This window comes from Lactuca sativa, chromosome 4 (genome assembly GCF_002870075.4).
Source record: "Lactuca sativa cultivar Salinas chromosome 4, Lsat_Salinas_v11, whole genome shotgun sequence".
Classification (NCBI taxonomy): Eukaryota; Viridiplantae; Streptophyta; class Magnoliopsida; order Asterales; family Asteraceae; genus Lactuca; species Lactuca sativa.
The window spans coordinates 259,965,393-259,988,667 of NC_056626.2; the positions used below are offsets into that span (position 1 = coordinate 259,965,393).

General features: G+C 39.1%; 2 protein-coding genes across 2 annotated transcripts; one reads left to right on the top strand and one right to left on the bottom strand.

The window, feature by feature from the left end:
- Positions 1–1,632: 1,632 nt before the first annotated feature.
- LOC111890701 (probable LRR receptor-like serine/threonine-protein kinase At3g47570) lies at positions 1,633–5,028 on the top strand. Its single transcript, XM_023886785.3, has 2 exons — positions 1,633–4,407; positions 4,482–5,028. Exons 1-2 carry the CDS (start codon positions 1,773–1,775, stop codon positions 4,853–4,855), a joined length of 3,009 nt encoding a protein of 1,002 aa, XP_023742553.1. The 5' UTR covers positions 1,633–1,772; the 3' UTR covers positions 4,856–5,028.
- A 14,019-nt stretch (positions 5,029–19,047) lies between these two features.
- On the bottom strand, positions 19,048–23,010 carry LOC111890696 (uncharacterized). Its single transcript, XM_023886782.1, has 2 exons — positions 22,819–23,010; positions 19,048–19,533 (listed from the first exon to the last, which is right to left on the bottom strand). The coding sequence occupies exons 1-2, from the start codon at positions 23,008–23,010 to the stop codon at positions 19,048–19,050; spliced, it is 678 nt and encodes a 225-aa protein (XP_023742550.1).
- Between the last annotated feature and the right edge of the window lie 265 nt (positions 23,011–23,275).

Sequence of the window (23,275 nt, forward strand, 5' to 3'; positions counted from 1 at the left end):
ATTTCCTTAAAACGGATGTGGATAACTTCCATGTCACAACGCGTTCTAAAACTATAATGGAAGTAGATCCCATAAGAACTCTATAGTTAAGCGTGCTCGGGAGAGAGCAATTCAGGGATAGTTGACCCCCTGGGAAGTTTTCGTGTCGTGAGATAAAGCGGACATTATTGTGATATGTGCCAGATGGACATATATATATATATATATATATATATATATATATATATATATATATATATATATGTATATATATAAGGAAATAGTGAAACACTAATTACATCATATGAATATAACTATATAAGAAAAGAGTAGACTATATCCAACTAATCGACATTGAGTCCACTCTCGGTTCGTCTGCTCTTAAGAACACCCCTTTCCCTAAAGTATACTCCTAAAACAAGGATGCATTAATAAGTATGTAGGATAATCGAAAATTACGAAAGTCTGAGTACCTATGAATAATAGGATACTATTATCAAAGTACTTTTACAATTTAACAAAGTTACGTATCAAAGTTTAAAAACTTGGGAACTCACCAGCGTTACGTTGACATTTTCAAAACCACATGTATTCCTGGGAAACAAGAGATGAAAGATTGCACTTCCGGAAGCAATGTTTGATGGACGAAGCTACCGAATAGTTATTATCGTTATAGTTATCCCTGCCTGTCATGACACCTTTTGTATTAGAATTTCTAGTATTTTAGAAGTATGTTATGATGTACTATTTTTATCCATAATAGAAGTGATATTTATATTTTATATTGTTTTCTACTATTCAATGTATGTTAAATATCTATGATCCAATGTCCTAACGTCGCACAACTCGATGATTCCGCTGCCAGCCAAGGGTGTGATATCATAACAGATCTACCAATCTAACATATCATTACAACATACCAACATACTACACGTACAGATACATCTTATTAGTACAAAGTATACTGAGAAATGAGTTATACTGCATTTAATAATGTATTAAAAATTTGGCACAAAAAATATATGACAATATTAAGTTTTTTTTTTTATTTTTTATATTTATATAAACAACTCCAAAAACCATTATTATAATTAAATCTTTATTTATAAATTTGTTACACATGTCATGATTGTATTGTTGAACATTTTTTTTTAAATATTGTAACATTTTTTTTTCAAATTGTTTATTATAGATAAAATTGGAATAAATGTAAGTTAAAAAACATATATATATATATATATATATATATATATATATATATATATATATATATATATATATATATAGAGAGAGAGAGAGAGAGAGAGAGAGAGAGAGAGGCTAAAAGATGTGTGAAAAGTTTTGAATACTTTGGTCTGCGCCAAGAAGAGGACGTACATACTTTTTTATGCCTGCAGTCTTAAAAAAAATAGTCTAAGAAGCTTATTGTCTATATATGGTCTGCACGACCAAGATGCGAACACAATTTACACACACAAAAAAAAAAAAAAAAAACAGCTACAAAAAAACAAACGATTTCCATCTGTACTAGTCAAATAGAAAAAATGAAAACTAATATGTAAACGATATTGATAAAGATACATTGAAAAAATGAACTCGTATACAAATTATATAATGTTTGACCAAGCTTAGCCTCGGCGTAGGTTACAAGTTATAGTTGCCAACAACTACAAATGAGTCGACGAACATTTGAAAATGACATAAGTAGAGATGTATCCATCAAATCTCTATAAATACCCATAAAGTCGACACCAATACCCAACCATCAACCTTATCGTTACTCCCAGAGCATCATGAATTCAATAAGCCGCCTTTCCTTGATCCATATTATCATCTTCTTTGTTTTCTCTTCTTATGTCATACCAAATCCATATGTAGCTTCTGTAAATTTAAGTATCGACACAGATAAACAAGCCTTGATCTCCATCAAATCTCAAACAAGCACCCAACCCCCAGATGCTTTAGCTACGTGGGATCCAAACTCCTCCCCATGCAACTGGACACGAGTGTCATGTGGTGAAGGTGGCCGAAGAGTGGTTGCTCTTGACCTCTCCGGTCTTCAGATACCTGGTCCACTTAGCCCCCACATCGGAAACCTATCCAACCTCACATCACTTCAACTCCAAAACAACCGATTTGTTGGAAAAATTCCTGAAACCTTCACCAACCTTTTTCGCCTTCGAATCCTCAACATCAGCACCAACAACATCGAAGGCAACATCCCAGCAAACATAAGCCAATGCATCCAGCTCAGGGTTATCGACTTCATGCAAAACCAACTTTCGGGTTCGATCCCCGAAGACCTCACACGCCTCGTTAATCTTCAAACTCTCAACTTGGCAAAAAACCATCTTTCTGGTTCTATTCCACCCTCCATCGCTAACCTTTCTTCACTCTCCACTTTAAACTTGGGAACCAATACACTTAGTGGCCCAATTCCTAGCGACTTGTCTCGTATTCCGAATCTAAAGAATCTTGATCTCACCATCAATAATCTCACAGGCACAGTTCCTCCATCCATTTACAACATGTCTTCGCTTGAGTCTATAGCTTTGGCTTCTAACGATTTGTGGGGTGACATACCTTACAACGTCGGGGAAACACTCCCAAAGCTTTTGGTTTTCAACTTTTGCATCAACAGATTCACAGGCACTATTCCGGGTTCGTTGCACAACCTCACGAACATAAGAATCATCCGAATGGCGCATAACAAGTTGCATGGGACTGTGCCACCGGGATTAGGGAACCTCCCTGAGCTAGAAATGTATAATATCGGGTACAATAATATCGTTAGTGAACAAGGTCAGGGTCTTGGTTTCTTGAATTCTTTTGTAAACAGTACAAAGCTTGATTTCCTAGCTATTGATGGAAACCATTTTGATGGTGTTATTCCGGAGTCCATAGGCAATCTTTCCAAAACACTTAGAATCTTGTACATGGGTTCGAACAGGATATCAGGTAGAATCCCACCTTCGATTGGGCAACTAAAAGGCTTAGGTTTGATAAACATAAGCTACAACTCGATATCTGGTGAAATCCCGTCGGAGATAGGCCAATTGGAGAACTTACAAGTGCTTGTTCTAGGAAAAAATAGATTGTCTTCGAATATCCCAAATTCATTGGGTAATCTTCGGAATTTAAGTGAAATTGATTTTTCAAGTAATGAATTGGAAGGAAGGTTACCTATCAGTTTTAGGAATTTCGAAAAGTTAATTTCCATGGATTTGTCGATGAATAAGTTTAATGGGAGTATTCCAGGTGAAGTTCTTGATCTCCCAAGTTTAACCACCATCCTCAATCTTTCTAGCAACTCATTAACAGGCTCTTTGCCTCGACAAATCCAGAGTCTCGGAAGAGTGGTGACAATTGATCTCTCCAACAATAATTTATCGGGTAACATTCCAGAGTCGATCCAGAATTGTAAGAGCTTGGAGCAGCTGATCCTTTCAAAGAATTCTCTCTCAGGAAATATTCCAAATAGTTTAGGTGAAATAAAAGGTTTGGAAACACTCGACCTCTCTTCCAATCAGCTCTCCGGTTCTATCCCTGTCGAGCTTCAAAACTTGATGGCCCTCCGGTTTCTAAACCTTTCTTTCAACAACTTGGAAGGGAAAGTTCCTAGTAATGGAGTTTTCTCAAATCTCACAAGCGTTCATCTCGAAGGCAATCAAAAGCTATGTTATGATTCCAAATGCACAAAAGGTGATAGTGACACCCACAAAGCAGTTGTGATCTCAGTTGTCGTAATCTCTTCACTAGTAGCTATATTGATTCTATCAATCGCTTTGTTTTTCTACTTCCGTAGAAACAATGTTATGATCATGGACAGTTCTGATTCCTTCAAGGGACAACATAAAATGGTGACATATGAACAGCTACGTTCTGCAACAGGGAACTTCAATGAGGACAACCTGATTGGACGCGGGAGTTTCGGGTCTGTCTACAAAGGGTGTCTCAACCTCGAAGGAAGAGCAATGGAAATCGCTGTGAAGGTTCTTGACATGGAAACCACAGGATCATTGCCTAGCTTCTTAGCTGAATGTGCAGCGCTGCGACATCTCAGGCACCGGAATCTTCTCAAGCTGATTACTTCCTGCTCCAGTTTGGATCACAAGAATATGGATTTTCTTGCGTTGGTCTATGAGTTCGTGAAGAATCGGAGTTTAGAGTACTGGATCCGCAACAAAATGGGTTTTCTAGAGAGATTAAAGGTGGCAATTGATGTAGCGAGTGGATTGAGTTATCTTCACCATGAATGTGTGGTGGCTCCGGTGGTGCACTGTGATCTAAAGCCAAGCAACGTTCTGCTCGATGAAGATTTGACTGCAAAAATCGGAGATTTCGGGCTTGCTAGCATGTTGGTTGATAAAGATAAATCTTTTAGCTCTTCCCATGTTCTTAAAGGATCCATGGGTTACATACCTCCAGGTGAGTTCACTATTCGGTACTAATCTCATCTTCTACGGTTGGACATGAATGAATGATTGTATTTTTGATTGCAGAGTATGGAATGGGAGCAAAACCATCGACCAAAGGAGATGTGTACAGTTACGGTATAATGCTGATGGAGATTTTCACCGGAAAGAGCCCAACAGATGAGAGCTTTGTCGGTGGTTTGAGTTTGAAAACTTGGGTGCAGTCTGCTTTTCCGGCTGATTTGGATCAAGTGTTGGATCCTGAAATGCTTCACCAAAAGGATGAGTTATGCTCGGATGGTCGAACCAGGAGCCTGAAGATACAACTTGACTGCCTCAAAACGGTCATCGAGGTTGCGGTTTCTTGCACCAACAATTCTCCGGATCGACGGATCACCATAATTGAGGCTCTCCGCAGACTCAAATGTGTTCAGGATCTGTTTCACAAGCATGGCAGCTAAATGAAGTCCACGTGGTGAAGAGTCATGACGAACTAGTGGACGTGTGTTAAAAGTCATACTATTTTAGTTATTAAACAATAACGTATAAAACATTCACCATTATGTTTGCTATAAAGCCTAAAAGGGAGCCCTACCACTTTTAATATATTTTCATGTTAGCTTTTTTATTGCCATTTTATTTTTTTCAGTTTAACACTTAAATTTAGCATTTTATAATTTTATAGGGAGTGATTTTCTAACATTTCAACTTTCTTTTAATTTTTTTTATTTTCTAATTTAATTAAATTATTTTATTTTAATACACAAACAGTTTTTACACAAATATTAAACATTAAATTACTTTATTTTAATACACAAACATTTGTTTCAATGATAAATTCAAAAAAAAATTATATGATGTTTAACATGACAAATACATTTTGAACAACTTTGATCAACAAGTAAGGGTTAGAATATATAAATGCTCTCATTAATTATATTAATTACATTAATAACAATGTCAAATTTAAGTAAACAATAAAAAACACGAATGTCAGAGAGATAAGAAATTTAATAACATATTATCATAACCTCATTATAATCAACAAAACCTTTTAATCTACAAAACCTCTTGTTTGCTCGCAAATATGCTTCAATCATAGGCACCTAAAACCAAGTCAATAGAGAATTAGTTGGAGAAGACACATGTTTAAAAACATGACCTCAAAATGATTTGAAATATTTTATTAAATAACATAGACATTACCATGGAATTAGTACCTGTTAGGTGTTGGTAGTTATGGACTTAGTACCTGGTAGTTATGGACTTAGTGTCTGTTAGATAAACATTGGTAGCTATGGACTTACTACCTATACTGGTAGCTATGGATTTAGTACCTGATAAATTAACTTTAGCAGCTATGGATTTAGTGCATTGACATCTATAGAATTAGTGCATGTCTTATAAACCCTGGAATCAAGGGACTTCGAAATGAACGAATGTAGGATAGATGACTCTTAGGGTAGACCCTTAAGAGTACGGAAGATAATGGGGATGAGTAATTGGGTTGATTGTTTGATGTTTAAACATAATAATTATATTATTGTAGGTTGAAAACCCTATGTACTCACCAGGTTACCCACTCAGTTTATTTTTATCACATGTGTTGATATGAAGTCAGATTACAATAAGAGATTAAAGAGATATAAATCACTAGTGATAATGAATGTAAGTTCTGTTTATGCTTATGTTTCTGTATTGACGATGACATCCCAAATGTTTTAAAATGAATAAAAATACTTTTATTCGGAAATGCTTTGATAACGTATTTATCATGTTTTACTGGGAACAAATTCTGTAACATTTTTATTAAAAGAGGTACTCTGATTTTTATAAAGCATAAACAAAATCGGTCTTTTATGGCCGTGAAAATGGGGATGTCATAGTTGGTATCAGAGCATTAGTTTAAGCGAACTAGGAATAAGGATTTATTTCAAGACTGAAACTTAGAATGCTAAGCGATGATTGTGAGGAGTGTCTCTAATAAATTTATGTAATACACTTGAATAGACACAAGCACTAGCTTATTTAGGGAAAATGCCTAACATGCTTTTATGTGCTAAATGATTTATGATATGCATTATATGATTGGATCTATCGTCTATTGCCGACCGGATCTGGAAAACTTTATGTGTTCAGATTTCTAAACGTTTAATTATGATATTAGAACTAACATATATTTTTTTGAGGTAATAAGGAGGAATACGCGTCTAAACCTTCCTCTATCTTTATTCTCGTCCCGATACACCAAACGACTGCTTTGGTGTGCAAAATATCATAGTGAAGACTCGTAGTGAACTCAGTAAATGGAGGAAATGAGAAGGCTTACGATACTGAATAGTACCTATCATAAGAGATCGTAAGAGTGATATCTTGCCTTTAGAATGCGTCTAATAAATAATACGTCTAGTACAAGAGAATTACACTTTCGATTAGCAGAAAGAAAGATTTTTGGTATAATCCATGAAGTTATTCCATCTTCTGACACTTCCATCACCAACCAAATTGAAGCAGAATTGATGATTGAAGATACGTATGGAAGAAATCCTAGTAGAGTCTAGGGAAAATTATATGATTGTTTGGACACATTTGTATGTGTTAAAATTGTTTTTGTGATAATGACTTGGAGAACTGCAAGACAATACTTGGGACGAGTATGAGTAGGTGTGAAAGGTAGTAGAGGCCTATATTACCGGAAGCACAAGACTCACGCTTGGATCAGGGAAAGTCAAAAGGTGACCAAGAAGCTAGTAATTGATTCCGTTTTATTCAAGTATGTCGTTACCATTGTTTCAGTAATGACTAAGAAGATGATTGTTATTCCTACCCTAGTGGTCATATCAAATTGAGTCCGACTATGTTGAGTATGTTATGTGGTTTAGAGAACCAAGTTCGATGTAGCATCTGACTTAAGACGGAAGATTGAAATAAAAGATATTCAAAACGATCAGTAAAGGTATCGTGAAGCTAGAAATACTACCTTTTAAGATGAGATTAGGACAAGAAGGAATGTATATTCCATTCTGAAATTTGACTCTAAGATACCTGAGTCTAAACGTTGCATCACACGATGTTAGGTCGTTAGAATATGACACATCATTCCATTGTAGTAATTAGAGAACTTATCTTAAGTTCATTAAGAAGAAGAAGGAGTCTCCAATAAGTATTTAATTTGTAACTCGAAGGTTACAACATAGTATGAAGTGCGGGTGCAAGATCCAACACTGTATGTAGTAAGAAGTCCAAGAGATATATATATTCATTCGAAGGAACATAGAAGTTACGATTATTACCTAGAATGAAGAGATAACGTATGGAGTCATTGTCACGTCCTGTTTTGTTGATGATTCTGGGACGTAATCATCCTAAGGGGGAGATAATTGTAACGCCCGCAAATTCGGGCTAGTCAATTTAGAGACAATAAGCATAAAAAATGATTTTTTGATGGAAGATTATTTAGAAGGATTAATCTTAACCAAGTTTTAGTATATGTTACAAGGGTTCCGTACATATAAAGAACGCCGAAATCCGAGTTATAATGAAGAAGTTATGACCGTCGAAGTTTTTCGGCAAAACCGACACGGCACCGGGAGACGTAAATAGTGAATTTACGATAGAGGACTTTTTAGCCTTAGTAATCTAAAAAAAAGTCGTAGAATATGTTAAACTGGGAGCGTCCATAAAAAGAACGCTCAAATCTGATTTCGTATAAGGAAGTTATGAATTTTCTAAGATTTGGCATAACAGTGCACGACCCGAAACTCGAATTTTAGTTTGAGCGGTTTTTGGCCTACGCGACCTAAATGAGAGTTGAAGACCTCATTACTAGGAACTCAACGGTAAAAAGACAGATGAAAACAGAGTCCGTATGTAGAAGTTATGAATTTTACGCGGACATTTAACATTATAATCTCGTCATACTGTTAAATTTAAAATCGGTCGGGAACTAGCCGACGGAGTCAAAATGAAAGTTGTAGATCTTATTTTTACCTATGCGTGGATATAAATAATGTCAAAAACAGAGCTCGTATGTGAAACTTACGGATTTTAGAATTCGGAAGTGTATTGTACGAAAATGGGTGACGTGGCACAATCTTGGCCATTGCTTTCTCCGCAAGTCTTTGAAGGGTCTAATTAGTGGTTTAGTCTAGGCTTTATATGTAATAGGTCCTTTTGGTTATTTGATAGATTTATTAATGTTGTTCTTGGAGTTTACAGTTGTAAAGGAGTTTACGACTGTAAGCTATTTACGACCGTAAACCCAGGGCCGACCCAGTCTTGTATAAATAGGGGTTTGCTAGGTCTTTTGTAGTTGTTGATGCCTCGGTATTCTCAGCTCTTGTAACTGCAAGTTGTACCAGACGTGATTCTAATAGAAAAGCGTGTGCAAACTTGTTTGCTCTTTATTCTACTCGTTCTTGATTGTTTTACTGATTGTGTTTGCTATTTGATCACTGGTAAGATCCGTTTTAGGACCTTACAATTAGTATTAGAGCAAGACCAGCGTCAAAGGTACTCTACAATCGATTTTGGACCGGTTTCTCATCTGTTTGCGACTGGGGTTGGAAATTGCTGGAAAAAGGTTTTACATTTCGTCAAAATCTGCAAGTTTTCGAAGCTTACGGCCATAACTTACGGCCACAATCTCAGTTTACGGCCGCAAGCTCCTCGCAGTTCGTGTACCGTAAAGTGTGTTCCCGAGCCGTAAATAAGGAGTATTCATTAACCGGAAACTACCTATTCTAGAACCGTAAACCTCAAAACCGTAAACAATTTACGACCGTAAACTCAGAGTTTACGGCCGTCAACTTAGACTTGACCGTAAACCTTGTTTACGGCTGCAAACTGTGATTTGACTGTGTTTGACCGGAAACTTAGTTTAATTTTAAATAATTTAATTTCTGGTTCACATTAATTTAATAATAATAATGGATACTCAAAGTCAAACACACCACCACGAGCTGGATTTTGGAATGGACACAACCACCCGAATTCCTTAGCTTCTGTCTACTTAAGGCTTCCCAGAATGGAAGTATAGAATTGAAAAGTACATCAACATGAAAGACTTTAAAATCTGGAGAAGCATAATAAAAGATCCTGTCAGAATAACCACTACTGTCGGAGGTCAATTGGTTGACAAGAAAGTTGAAAATTATACAGATGAAGACTTCGAGAAGGTTGAAGAGCAAGAAAAGGCTTTGGCCACCTTGACCATGGCCCTATCTCCAGACATTGCTCAAGGTTTCAGGGAGTACACTTCTGCTAAGGCTTTGTGGGAAGCCCTAATTAAAGTCTATGAAGGGAATGAAGATATGAAGGAGAGTCACCAAGATATGCTGCAACAACATTTCAACATGTTTAACTACATTCCTGGAGAGACTCTTGAAGCTCAGCTGCAGCGGCTCACTTCTCTTAACACCGAAATGACTGTAGCCAGAATTTTCTACACAAAGTCTGAAATAAACAAGAAGCTGCTAAATGCTCTCCCAAAGTCTTGGGACATGAATGTAGCTGTCATAAAGAACACTAAGAATCTTAGTCGGCTTTCTCTTGCTGAAGTAATGGCTGTCATCAAGTCCTGTGATATTGATGACAAGCAGCGAGAGATAAATCATGTGAACTCATACTCAACTGCGAACCTTGGGATCTCCTCTAACAATGCTCTTTCATCTCTCACTTTTTCTTCTGCAAGTCAATCATTTGTTCCTCAGCAAGCTCATGTTCAGTCCTTCTCCACTCCATCAGTATCTTCTCTTCCTGCTGCATCAGCCGTGCCTCTCTCCCAGAATCAATCGTTCATGGGTGCTCAAGCTGCTTCCGCCTCCTCCAATATAACTTCTTCTTTAAAAGGAAAGGAGGGTGATGAAAACCTTGCTCTTGCTACAGGGCTTGTCAACTGCTAGAATGCACTTGTGGCTGGAGATCTTCCACCCCAACCGTTATTTGCCGATCTCGATTAGATTCACCTTGAAGACGTCGAAGAGATGGATATCACATGGCAAATCACCATGGCAGTCTTCAGGGAAAAACAATTTGCCAAGAAGACCAGAAAGAACAAATTGGGAATGAGTGCTGATAAGAAGGTTGGGTTCAGCAAGGGGAAGCTGTGATGTTTCAACTGCCACGTGCCGGGGAATTTTGCTCGTGACTATCCACAGCCAGATAGAAGATTAAGTAATGACAGAACTATGGTTGCGGTTGGAAACAATAGAAGTGGTGCTCAGGTCAACAACGAGAAGGCCATGGTTGCACAATCTTTTAACTGGGAAGATCAGATGCAGGCATTGAATCAGTCAAAGCACGAAGTTGAAGGATCTGTTTCTGAAAATAAAACTGAGTCTGAACCTGAAGTTTTAGTTTCTAATAAAGACAATAATTTTTCTTATGTTTTAAGTGACAATGGTTTTTTGTGGTGTTTCTGTTTCTTCTAATACTGTTTTGAATGGTTTTCAAGTGTTTGATACTGTTTTAAATAATGTGGTTGGCAATTTTGATGTTTGTGATGAAAATATTGAAACACCACCATTCTCACAAGCTTCTCCATCTAATATACCCTCACTTGTCTCACAACCTAATAATAATTCTTGTTCTTGTGAGAGAAGCAAGGGTGTTAGTATGGAAAACAAATCTGATCAATGTAGTACAAGTTATAACAATAACAAACAGATTTGTTTCAATTGTGGTACTGGTGGTCATATTGCTAGAAATTGTCAAAATCGTATGTTTGTACACTTTGAGTCCTCAAGAGGAAAGAACGAATTCAGAGGAAGGTCTTTAACTAGAAATTCCTCTAGAAATCGTTCCCGGAATGATGATTGGAAAGATGATCGGAGTAGAAAACGGGCCGTTTTTCAAAAGCATAAAAAGGTTTTTCATCACAAAGTCCTAGGCAGTTTGCGAAAACCGAGCATGGCCAAGCCAAGGTCGGTTTCGTCAAGAAGCAGCAGTGGTCTTCAACCAACTCTGGTAGAAATCCCACATGCTTCAAGCAAACTGATAATCATTCAATTTCAAAATCACCCGAGACTATTAGAAAACCTAATTATCAATGGTTGCCCAAACTAGCTTCCAAATTATCATCCGTGTCCTCTGAAAACCTTTAAATGATAATAAATCTGAGAAGGCATCGGGACCACCCAGGAAAATTATGACATGGGTACCCAATGCTAATGAAACCCGCACATCTTGCAGGGACAGTTGCGGGGGAATGTCGTTAGACCTTGGTTCGTCGACAGTGGCTGCTCCCGACATATGACAGGAGATATTGCCCAACTGCACAACATTCAATCATTTAATGGGGGATATATCTCCTTTGCGGGTGGAGACGGAGGCAAGATCACGCAAAAAGGAACTATTACAAATGGGGTGTTGAGTTTTGAAAATGTCAACTTTTCTCCCAAGTTGAAGCATAGTTTATTGAGTGTATCTCAGCTATGTGATCGAGGTTATTCTACACATTTCACTGATAAGGAATGCATAATTCTCAAGCTAGGCGTTGTCATTCCAGAAGAGTGGATACTTGTAAAATCTAAAAGGGATGGGAATGCCTATATCATTGATATGAATAGCAATCTTCCAGAACAAGTTACGTGCCTTATCTCCAAGATCTCCGAAAAACTGCAATGTTGTGGCACAGAAGACTTGGTCATGCTAACGCCAAGAACTTGAATCGTCTTGCGAAAATGAGATGGTCCGTGGTTTTCCTGTCAAAGACTTCATCACGTTCAAAAAGTGTGTGTCATGTGCCCAAGGTAAGCATCATTGAAAACCACACCTGCCAAAACAAGTCGCTCAACTCAATTAGCCAGGTGCTTCAATTGCTACATATGGATTTGTTTGGTCCAATAAACATTCTCAGCATTAACAAAAATTCTTATTGTCTGGATGTAATTGATGATTTCTCTCGGTTTATATGGGTTTTCTTTCTATCCAACAAAGCAGGAGTTGCTGACTTGATTAATAAATTCATTGTATTAATTGAGAATCAAACTAACAATCGGGTGAAGGCGCTTCGTACCGACAACAGAACAGAGTTCAAGAATTCTGTACTCAATCATTTTTGCACAGAAAAGGGTATCATGCGTCAATACAGTTCTGCTCACACACCTCAAAAAATGGTGTTGCTGAAAGGAGAAACAGAACGTTAAAAGACGCCGCAAGGACGATGCTGTGTGATTCAAAACTGCGAGTTTTCTTTTGGACCGAGGCGATAAACACTGCCTGCTACGCTCAGAATCGCATGTTGATAAACAAAGCTTAGATGAAGACCCCGTATGAGATTTTATATGGTCACAAGCCATCCGTCAGTCATTTTCGTGTATTTGGCTACCCTTGCACCCTTCTTCACTTAGAGACCAACCCGAAGTTTAATGCCAAGGCCGATGACTGTTAATTTGTAGGGTATGCTGCTCGCACCGCCTATAGGGTCTACAATAAGAAGACAAAACAGATTGTGGAGTCTTTTGACGTGCGTTGGTTGGAATAAAATGAGATGGACGCTAGAGTGGGTCCGGATTGGTTGTTTGATTACACATCGCTGTTCAAATCAATAAATATGTCTTCGAGTGGATCATCTTGATCTGTCTCTGGTTTGAAGAACATTTCCGAAGATGAAGACGTAGAATTTGTCTACAGACCTCCATCTGCATCCTCTTCATCATCTAAGGGAGAGTCCTCTGCTTCTCTTGAGGGGGAGTCCTCTGCTATGCCTGAGGGGGAGTCATCTATGCAACATGATAGTCCTAAATCTACAGCCCACAATGCTACTCCTGATGCTGAAACTACGCCACTTACTCCTATAGAAAGAGAGTTCATGCCTAATGATGCTTCCGCTGCCTCTTCAACTTTTATGGAACTACTCTTTCCTGAACTTATCTCACGAGTTTGTAGCAGAGCCGTCTGAAGCGACTCAATCAGCAAATGAAGGAGGTATCAACATTCACACTCTTCCTGTCTCTCTCAATGATATCAGCCAAGAGATACCTTCAAGGACTCCACGCGATCATCCGATCGATAACATCATTGGTCAGTTGGGCGATGGTGTTAAAACCAGAAGTCAGAGTGGAGATGTTAATACTTGTCTTTACTCTTGCTTTATCTCTCAAATAGAGCCCAAGAATGTTGAAATGGCTCTGAATGAGCCCAGCTGGGTAGATGCAATGCATGAGGAACTGCATCAATTTGAAAAACACGGTGTTTGGAAGTTAGTTGAGTTACCAAAGGGCAAGAAGTCTCTTGACACACGATGGGTTTATCGCAATAAGCAGGACGATTCAGGGGTTATTGTGAGAAATAAAGCTCGATTGGTGGTTCGCGGGTTTCGACAAATCGAGGGTCTTGATTACACCGAAGTTTATGCTCCAGTTGCTCGCCTGGAGGCTATTCGTATCTTCCTAGCATATGCTTCTTACATGAACTTTACCGTTTATCAAATGGATGTCAAGACCGCCTTCTTGTATGGCAAGGTGAAGGAAGAAATCTACGTTGATCAACCTCCTGGGTTCGTTGACTCAAAGTTTCCTAATCATGTCTACAAGTTGGACAAGGCATTGCATGGGTTACATCAAGCTCCTCGAGCGTGGTATGCAACTCTAACAAAGCATTTGCTCGAGCATGGTTACTCTCGTGGCACTATTGATCAGACTTTGTATATCAAGTATGTCGGCAATGATCAGATACTTGTGCAAATCTATGTTGACGACATTATCTTTGGGTCGACCAGTCCGCACTTCTGCAAAGAATTCGAAGGTGTAATGAAGAAGCGGTTCGAAATGAGTTCGTTGGGAGAAATGACCATATTTTTGGGGCTTCAGGTTAAACATAATTCAACCGGAATCCTGCTACATCAAGCCAAGTATGTGGAGGATATTCTTGAGAAGGTCGAGTTTCACGACGCTAAATCTGCTTCAACAGCAATGGCTGAAAGACCTCTTCTGACTCCAGATCCTGACGGCGAATCCGTAGATCAGACTCAGTATCGATCAATGATCGGATCCTTGATGTATCTTACTGCAAGCCGACCTGACATCATGTTTGCAGTTTGTCAATGCGCACGCTATCAGGCTAATCCTAAACTTTCACATCTTATTGCTGTCAAAAGAATTTTTGGGTATATCAAAGGCAGCCCAAAATTGGGTCTTTGGTATCCGAAGAATTATGAATTTGATCTATATGCTTTTGCTGACAGTAATTATGGAGGCTGTGAGCTTGACAGGAAATCAACCTCAGGAGGGTGTCAATACCTAAGTGACAAACTAGTCTCGTGGCAATGCAAGAAGCAACACATTGTCTTAACTTCCACAACAGAGGTGGAATACGTTGCTGCATCGGCCTGCTGTTCTCAAATTATCTTGATCCAACATCATCTGTTGGATTACAGTTTGCATTATTTAGAAACCCCCATTTACTGTGATAATGAGGCCGCCATTCAAATTGCCAAAAATATAGTCCAACACTCTAAAACCAAGCACATCGACATTAAAATTCATTTTATCAGAGACTGTTATGAGCGTTCACTAATCCGGCTGGAACAGGTCCCTACTGCTAATAATTTGGCGGATTTGTTCACTAAGCCATTTAACAAAGCTCGTTTTGATGTGCTTGTGGGTTTTCTGAAAATGATTTGTTTTGAGGATTAAGTTTTTTTTTAATTTTATTTCTTTTCTTAATTCTTCAAAAATTTTAAAGTTTTATTTGGAAGGATAGATTAAATTTGTGCATTTTATTTTATTTTTTATTTTATTCTATTCTTACCCATGCACAAATTTAGGGGGAGAAATAATCAAAAAATCCAAAAACAATAAAAAAAAAATAAAAAAAATCCAAAAACATTAAAAATCCAGAAAATTAAAAAAAATATATATTGCTGATAGTTATGTTTGCAAGTGTTGTGATGGGAAATGAAATTAGCAAGTGATAACGGACAATCTAAATCTGCGTAACGTACCTAAGTTGAATCGTCTACGCTCTGTGCTCGATGCGCTGGTAGGCACGAAAAATTTTAAATGGACTTGACTAGGGATAGTTGAACCTAATGAATTTAAGGACTTGACAAACTTTGACCTAGTTAGATCCGTTTAGCCTGACATCACGACGCTCGGATAGGTTGAGTAGGGAGATATACATGGGAATCTATCAGTCACATTAAATAACCCGTATCTAGAACTGTGGATTCACTTTTCCTCGATGTGCGGATTTCGTCCTTAATTCCGGTTGGATGGGGTGACTGGGGAATTATGATAAACTAGGTCTGTAGAAGGTTATTTTCTTTCTTTCTGTTTGTTAGTCATATGTTACCTCCTTTGCATGATTGGAAGAGATCTGACCTGGATTGTAACATATGCAACTCTATCTCTCTGCATCTTCTATTTATGCAATTCTTTCCATTTGTTAGCCATATACTGTCTCCTCTGCGTGACTCATAATCTGACCTGGTACACAGTATATGCAACATTCTCTTCTCAATCCCTCTGAAACTTCAGTTAGTCATATGTTTCATCCTTTGTGTGATTGGAAGAGATCCGACCTGGATGTACAACATATGCATTCTAAATCTATCTTCTATCTTAATAATTGTCTGCTCACCCGGTGTAAGGAGTATTTTGGAAGTCCTTGATGGCTGGGGCATGCCAGGAAGCGGGAAACACGTTCTAATACAATTAAAATGAACACATATAGGTTGTCTGTAGATCTCGCTGCTCAATTTAGGTGGACAACAATATCCCTGGTCGTAGTTAGTTAAATGGTCATAAGAATTTTTTATTTAAAAATTAGGGCCAATCATGATAATAAAATTATAATCATCTATATGAGTGTGTATCATGTCATTGGTAAATTGTCCAAATATTGTCACAAAATTTTCGTGTTTAAGTGGACCACAATACTGGCGATCGATCAGACGAAGGTGTGAAGATAAGGGTACCGACAAGTGGAATAAGGTTGTCGAACAACTTTGATCCCAGCGTCACAAATTCATTCTCAGTAATTAAACTTTAAGTTGTATATTTTAGATGGAGTTAATTTAATTCAATTTTAATTTTATTTTTAATTTTAATTTAATTTTATTTTATTAACTGTTAAAATTTAACAATTATTTTTTTAATTTTAAATTTTGCAAAGTTAATTTATTTTATTTTATTTTTAATTTTAGTTTTAATATTAATCCTCAAAAAGAATTGTTTTTAAATTTTTTTTGAAAAATATTGGATTGTGCTGGATCCTGCCTTATACTGTGCGGTTATCAGGTAAATGAAAAAGGTGTTATATAAAGGGGTTTACAGCCGGAATCCCCATCACTTTCTTGATTCCGGCCGCAAACTCTCCTATACTCTCTCTCTCATCGAAAATTTTTTCATCAAATTTTGCAAAATTAATCAGATAGTCTTGAAGGTACTGTGTTTTCGACTAGGAATATGCATCTCGTTCTGTGTTTCACCCAGTTTTAAAGCTGAAATCGACGAAAAATGGGTTTCAGAGTTTACGGTCGAAGCTTACGGCTGTAAGGTGTTTGCGGCCGTAAACTCCCCAAATGACCATTAGCATGCGGCCAAGGGTTTACGGCCGTAAACCCCCTTTTGACCGCAAACTTGGACTTTGACCAAAATATTTTTTTAAAATAAAAAAAACTATTAATTAATTATTGAGTTTAACATTAATTTATTTAAAATACTATTTCTCTTACTTGGTATGTTTCGATGCAAATAAGATGGCAACTTTAAAATTTGCAGATATGCACAATCTAGCTATAGTTCTCGCTGATCCTCCGCTGACTCATGGCGACTTCAAGTTGATGATTCACGGGCTACGGGAGTGCTGTCTAGCTTCTGCTATCACAATGAACACAGTTGTATATCAGAAGATTATTCGAGAATTCTAGCAAACTGCCATGATAACAAGGGACGATAATAGAGCTGTAACTGTAGATGCGATCGTTCAAGGATGCAAGATTGTTATTAACGAGACCTTCGTGAGAGAGACTTTGCTGATAAACGACCTTCCGACCTTTCCCACTGAAATTGGGATTAGTAATGGTTAGAGAATTCTACGAAAGATGGGATACGAGGGCGATTCTCCACCAACTATGAAGAAACTTCTGTTGCCTTATTCGAGATTTCTAGCCCACGTGTTCGTGAGCTGTATCTCCGGCAGAAGATCAGGTGCCGATGAGATTTCCCTGAGAAACACTGGCGCGATTGTTTCTCTTCCTGCAGGGATAGGTTTTAACTTTTCTAGATTTATTATGGCTGAGTTTGTGGTGAATATAAATGCTACTACTCGGGATACTTTTCTAGTGTATCCGCGATTTATTCAACTATTCATCAACAAGCAGTTTCCTAGTATGGTGAAGGATGGAGAAACATTGGATATGAAGTCTTTGGGTCCTCACACCATTGGACTCACTAAGCAAAACAGAAAGGGGAAGGTGGTATTTTAGGGGTTACATCCTTTGGTCAAGTTTGGACGATTCACAGAACCAAACGAAGCAGCCGAATCTCATGAATCGTCAGATAAGATTTCGTCAGATCATACTTCATCAGAAAGGGTTATCTCAGAGGGTGATGTGGTAACGGTATCGGATCATGTATAAGAAGAAACTGCTGCTCGTGCTGTATTTGTTGTAGAAGAGCATAATCTACAAAATATTCAGGTTGAGGGAGATTATAATGAAGGGTCATCTAAGAATACTGCTGAGCCCAGTCAATTTGAAGATCTTGATCTCACCGGCTTTGATCAAGATGATATTCCAGAGACTTTTGGAAGAAATGATGATTTTCTATCAAGTGTAAATCTCAATACCTTTCTAGACAGTGTCAGTGATGTTGCTATCCCGGCAACGGAGACAAGGGAATAGGAAGACGCTTTTGATTCAACCCCCGTTTCTCAAGCTCAAGTGGTTGGTTCTTCAATTCCAATGGCGACGATGTCAGGGTTTCCTCCCCTTGACAGTGCATTGCCTACATCTGAACCACTTGAAGATGATCAACAAACAGACCTGGCTATGCAACCCCCTGCAAAGAGAAGAAGAAGAGATCCTAGGGTCGGGATTTTGGACTCTGGCCTTTCTCATGGCATGCCTACTCCTCCAACTATCACTCCGGCTATCATAACCACATAACCATTCAGTGAAGGTCCCAGTACCGTATTTGAAACTGGTGGCTCCTCTGTACCACCAGGGTTCTCTCCCCCAGGGGCAGATCTTGAAGAAGCTTCAATTCTTTTGGCTCAGTTTTTGGCTCAAGAGCAAACCACTGCCACTACCTCTAAGAGTCTTACAGCCTAAAACAATGTTGGATACAAGTTTATGGCCCATAAGGATCATGTTGAGTGGTTATTGGCCCAATAAGTCCCAATATGAGGGTCTTGGTCCATTAAGAGGTTTGGTAGGAGAAGGCTTAGGTTAAAGCCCAAAGTTGAATGAACATAGCTTATTGGGTTGGATTTGGGGCTTACAAGAGGATGTTTCGACTTGAATCGACATTTTGGGATGAATAAACTTAGATAGCATTGAAGTTAATTTATACTATAGGTAGTGTCACTTAGTTACACAAAGCAACTAATTGTACATGGATATAATTTCCAATCCTTAAAATGCTAGTTATGACATTATCCCCCCGTTAGAAGGAATTTCGTCCCGAAATTCTTTGAAAAGTAGTCCTTAAGGACTAGAGAAGAAATGAGGGTACTTTTGCATCATTTGATCCTTACGTTCCCATGTGAACTTGGGTCTGCGTTTTGCACTCCATCGAATCTTTATAATAGGAATTTGACTTCGTTTCGTATGTTTCACTTCTCTATCCATGATTTCAACCGGTTCCTCGACGAACAATAGATTATTATTCACCTCAATCTCATCGAGTAGGACAACGAGGGTTTCACCCGATAAGCATTTCTTCCGGTTTGATACGTGGAAGACAGGGAGGATGTTGCTAGGCTCCGATGGTAGTTGCAGGTTATAGGCCACCTTACCAATCCTGGCAAGAATCTTGAATGGACCGATGTATCGTTGGTTTAGCTTTCGCCTTTTTCCGTATCGTACCATCCCTTTCCAAGGGACGAATTTTAGCAGCTCGCAGTATCCTCCTTGGAACTCTAGAGGCTTTCGCCTTTTGTCAGTGTAGTTCTTTTGTTGGTCTCGAGATGCCTGAAACCATGCCCTGATCTGGATGATTTTCTCAGTATTCTCGTATGATTTTAGGTCCTGTGAGAGTGCTATGTGGTACCACCCTCTCGCCAATTGTGTGTCTCCTATCTTCGCCTAGCAAAGAGGTGATCTGCATTTCCATCCGTATAAGGCTTCGAAGGGAGTGACCTTAGTTCTTGTGTGGTAGCTGTTATTGTACGGGAATTCGATTAGTGTCAAGTGGGTATCCCATGCCTTGCCAAAATCTATCATGCAAGCTCGGAGCATATCTTCTAGCATTTGTATGGTTCACTAACTTTGGGCGTCAGTCTGGCAGTGGTAGGCAGTGCTCATATCCAACTGGGTTCCCAATGCTTTCTAGAGCGATTGCAAAATCGAGAGGTGAACCTACTATCCCAGTCAGAAATAATAGATATTGGTACTCCATGTAGTCTCACCACCTCCTTTATGTAGATATGCGTCGGTCTTTCCATCTTATACGTCTCCTTTATTGGCAGGAAATGGGCGGATTTGGTTGACCGATCAACAATCAACCAGATGGCATCCAGTCCGTCTGTCGTCTAAGGTAATTTGGTTATGAAACCCATTGTAATCCTCTCTTATTTCCACTTGGGTATGACTAGTTGTTGCAGTTGACCCGAGGGCTTTTGATATTCCACCTTAACTTTGGCACAAGTGAGGCACTTGCCCATGTAAGATTCAATCTCTGCTTTCCTTAAAGGCCACCAATAGTGTTGTTTTAGATCCAGGTACATCTTATCAAAGCCGGTATAGACGTACTATCTTGTTTTGTGCGCCTCATTCATCACCACGTCCCGGAATCCACCGAACTTCGGCTTCCAGATCCGATCCATAAGATAATAGGCTCCATCCTCTTTGATGGTTAAGTTCTTTTCCATCCCACGTAACACTTCATTTGCGACGTTTTCAAGCTTCAAGGCTTCTTGCTGAGCCTCCTTAATTTGTGAAGACAAGTAGGAATGGAGGGTCATCGATAGTGTTCGTACTTGGCGACCCGAGTAGTCCTTCCAGCTTAAGACATCGACTACCACGTTAGCTTTGCCCGGATGGTACCTGATCTCACATTCGTAGTCGTTGAGCAGCTTGACCCATCTTCACTGCCTCATGTTTAATTCTTTTAGATTTAGAATGTGTTGGAGGCTTTTGTGGTCTGTGTAAATTGTGCACTTTGTTCCATAGAGATAGTGCCTCCAAATTTTCAAAGCAAACACGACTGCTCCTAGCTCGAGATCATGGGTAGTATAATTGACCTCATGGTTTTTCAGTTGTCTGGATACATAGGAAATCACCTTGCCTCGTTGCATTAGCACACAACCCAAACCTTGGTTGGAAGCGTCGCAATATACTACAAAATCCTCTGTTCCCTTCGGAAGTGACAAGACTGGAGCACTGTAGAGGGCTTGTTTTAAGGTTTGAAAGGCTGTCTCTTTCTTCTTTTCCCAAGTCAAAGGAATCCTCTTTTGAGTTAGAGTGGTGAGAGGTTTGGTGATTTTTGAGAAGTTTTGGATGAACCTCCTGTAATATCCAACAAGACCCAAAAATTGTCTGATCTCAGTGGGTGTTTTCGGACTTGCCCAACCCTCAACTTCCTTAACCTTAGATGGATCCACATGAATTCCCTCTTTACTGACCATGTGTCCCATAAAATTTACTTGGCGAATCCAAAACTTGCACATGGAAAAGTTTTGCTTACAATTTTTCTACTCTAAGCGTCTCTAAGACCTGTCTCAAATGTTGGCCATGCTCCTCTCTGCTTTGGGAATATACCAGTATTTCGTCGATAAAGACTATTACGAAGTTGTCGAGGAAAGGTCTACAAACTCGGTTCATCAAATCCATGAATGTCGCCGGTGCATTCGTCAATCCAAATGGCATTACAACGAACTCGTAGTGACCATAACGAGTTCGGAAGGCAGTCTTGGGGATGTCTTCTTCTCGGACACGTAGCTGGTGATATCCGGATCTCAGATCTATATTGGAGAAATAGTTTTCCCCTTGCAACTGGTCAATCAGGTCGTCAATCCGGGGAAGAGGGTATCGATTTTTGACCGTGAGTTTGTTGAGTTTCCTATAGTCGATACACATGCGGAAGGAACCATCTTTCTTTTTGACAAATAGAACCGAAGCTCCCCAAGGAGAGAAACTCGACCTTATGAATCCTTTGTCTAGCAGCTCGCTCAATTGACTAGATAGATCTTGCATTTCTGCAGGGGATAATCTGTATGGTGATTTGGCTATAGGCGTGGCTCTGGGGACTAAGTCGATTCGAAACTCGACCTATCGCTCGGGGGGGTATTCCCGGGAGGTGTTCAAGAAATACGTCTGGAAAGTTACACAGCTCTGGCATATCCTTGAGGTTCTTCTCCTCTTTCTGTTTGTCCACTACGTGGGCTAGAAAGGCATGGTTCTTTTTATGCAGACACTTTTGTGCCTTGATGCATGAGATAAGACAGAGATTTGTACCAGGTTTATCTCCATAGATAATTAGTGTTCGTTGGTGGGTAGGTGAAGGTAAACGACCTTCTTGTGGCACATAATATCAGCATGGTGGGGGCTTAAGCAATCCATGTCGATGATCACATCAAAACTTTTAATATTAACTGGCATCAGGTTGTTTGGAAACGAGTGATTATTTAATGTTAACGTGCACCCTATGAAAATGTCGTTTGTTGTTTCAGTCCTCCCATTAGCCATCTCCACCATGAAGGCTTCGTTTAAATTTTGGGGACTTTGATTTAGTAAGTACTTAAACTTGTGCCTCACGAAACTTCGTTCCGCTCCACTATTGAATAAGATGCATGTATAGATATTGTTGAGGGGAAACGTACCGGTGACTATGGCCAAATCTTGCACAACCTCCCCTTTTCCAATCGTTAGGACCCTGCCTGATCCCCCCTGCACCTTGGTTGTTGACTTTTGGGCAATTTCGATTAAAATTGTCCGTCTCCCCGCATTCGTAACACGTACGACTGACCCCGATGTTATTGGGTTGAGGATTGTTTTATTGTGGAGGCGCTCTACAATACCGGGCAGTGTGCCATTTTCTATTGTAGTTTGTACATTGGAAGTCTTTGCATGCCCTGATATGATGAAAAATACACTTGTCATACTTTGGGTGGGATCCTGCACAAAACTTGCAGGGGTTGGTGTGGTTGTTGTGGTTGCAACTGGGGTTGGTATGGTCTGAATAGTAGCAGCATGGACTGCTACTGTTTGTTGTTTCTAAGAAGATTTTGAAGCATGACCCCCTTTTCTTTTACTTACCTTATTCCTCTTGTTTCTGTCTTCCGTCTTGGTCTCTGCATCTGAAGTGTTGGTGCCCTTCTTGTTCCTATGATCATACAACTTTTGCGTCAGGCGCTTTACACTATCGAATGTTTCAGGGTAGGCAACAATCATATTTCCCTGAATCGGAGGAGTTAACCCCCCAAATAAAGCATTCGATTTTCTTGCCATCAGAGGTTATCATTCCTGGGCACAAGAGTGCCAGCTCACTGAACCTAGCGATATAGGCTTCAACATTAGAGTTTTGCACAGTAAGGTTCCAAAGTTCTTGTTCAAGCTTTTGTACTTCCCCACGAGGACAATATTCAGCCAACATCATTGTCTTGAGATCCTAACAAGACATACATTTTCAAATGGAAGAGTTAAGGCCTTGACATGGCCATTCCACCATGATAAACCCCGATCAATAAACGTACATGCTGCAAACCTCACTTTG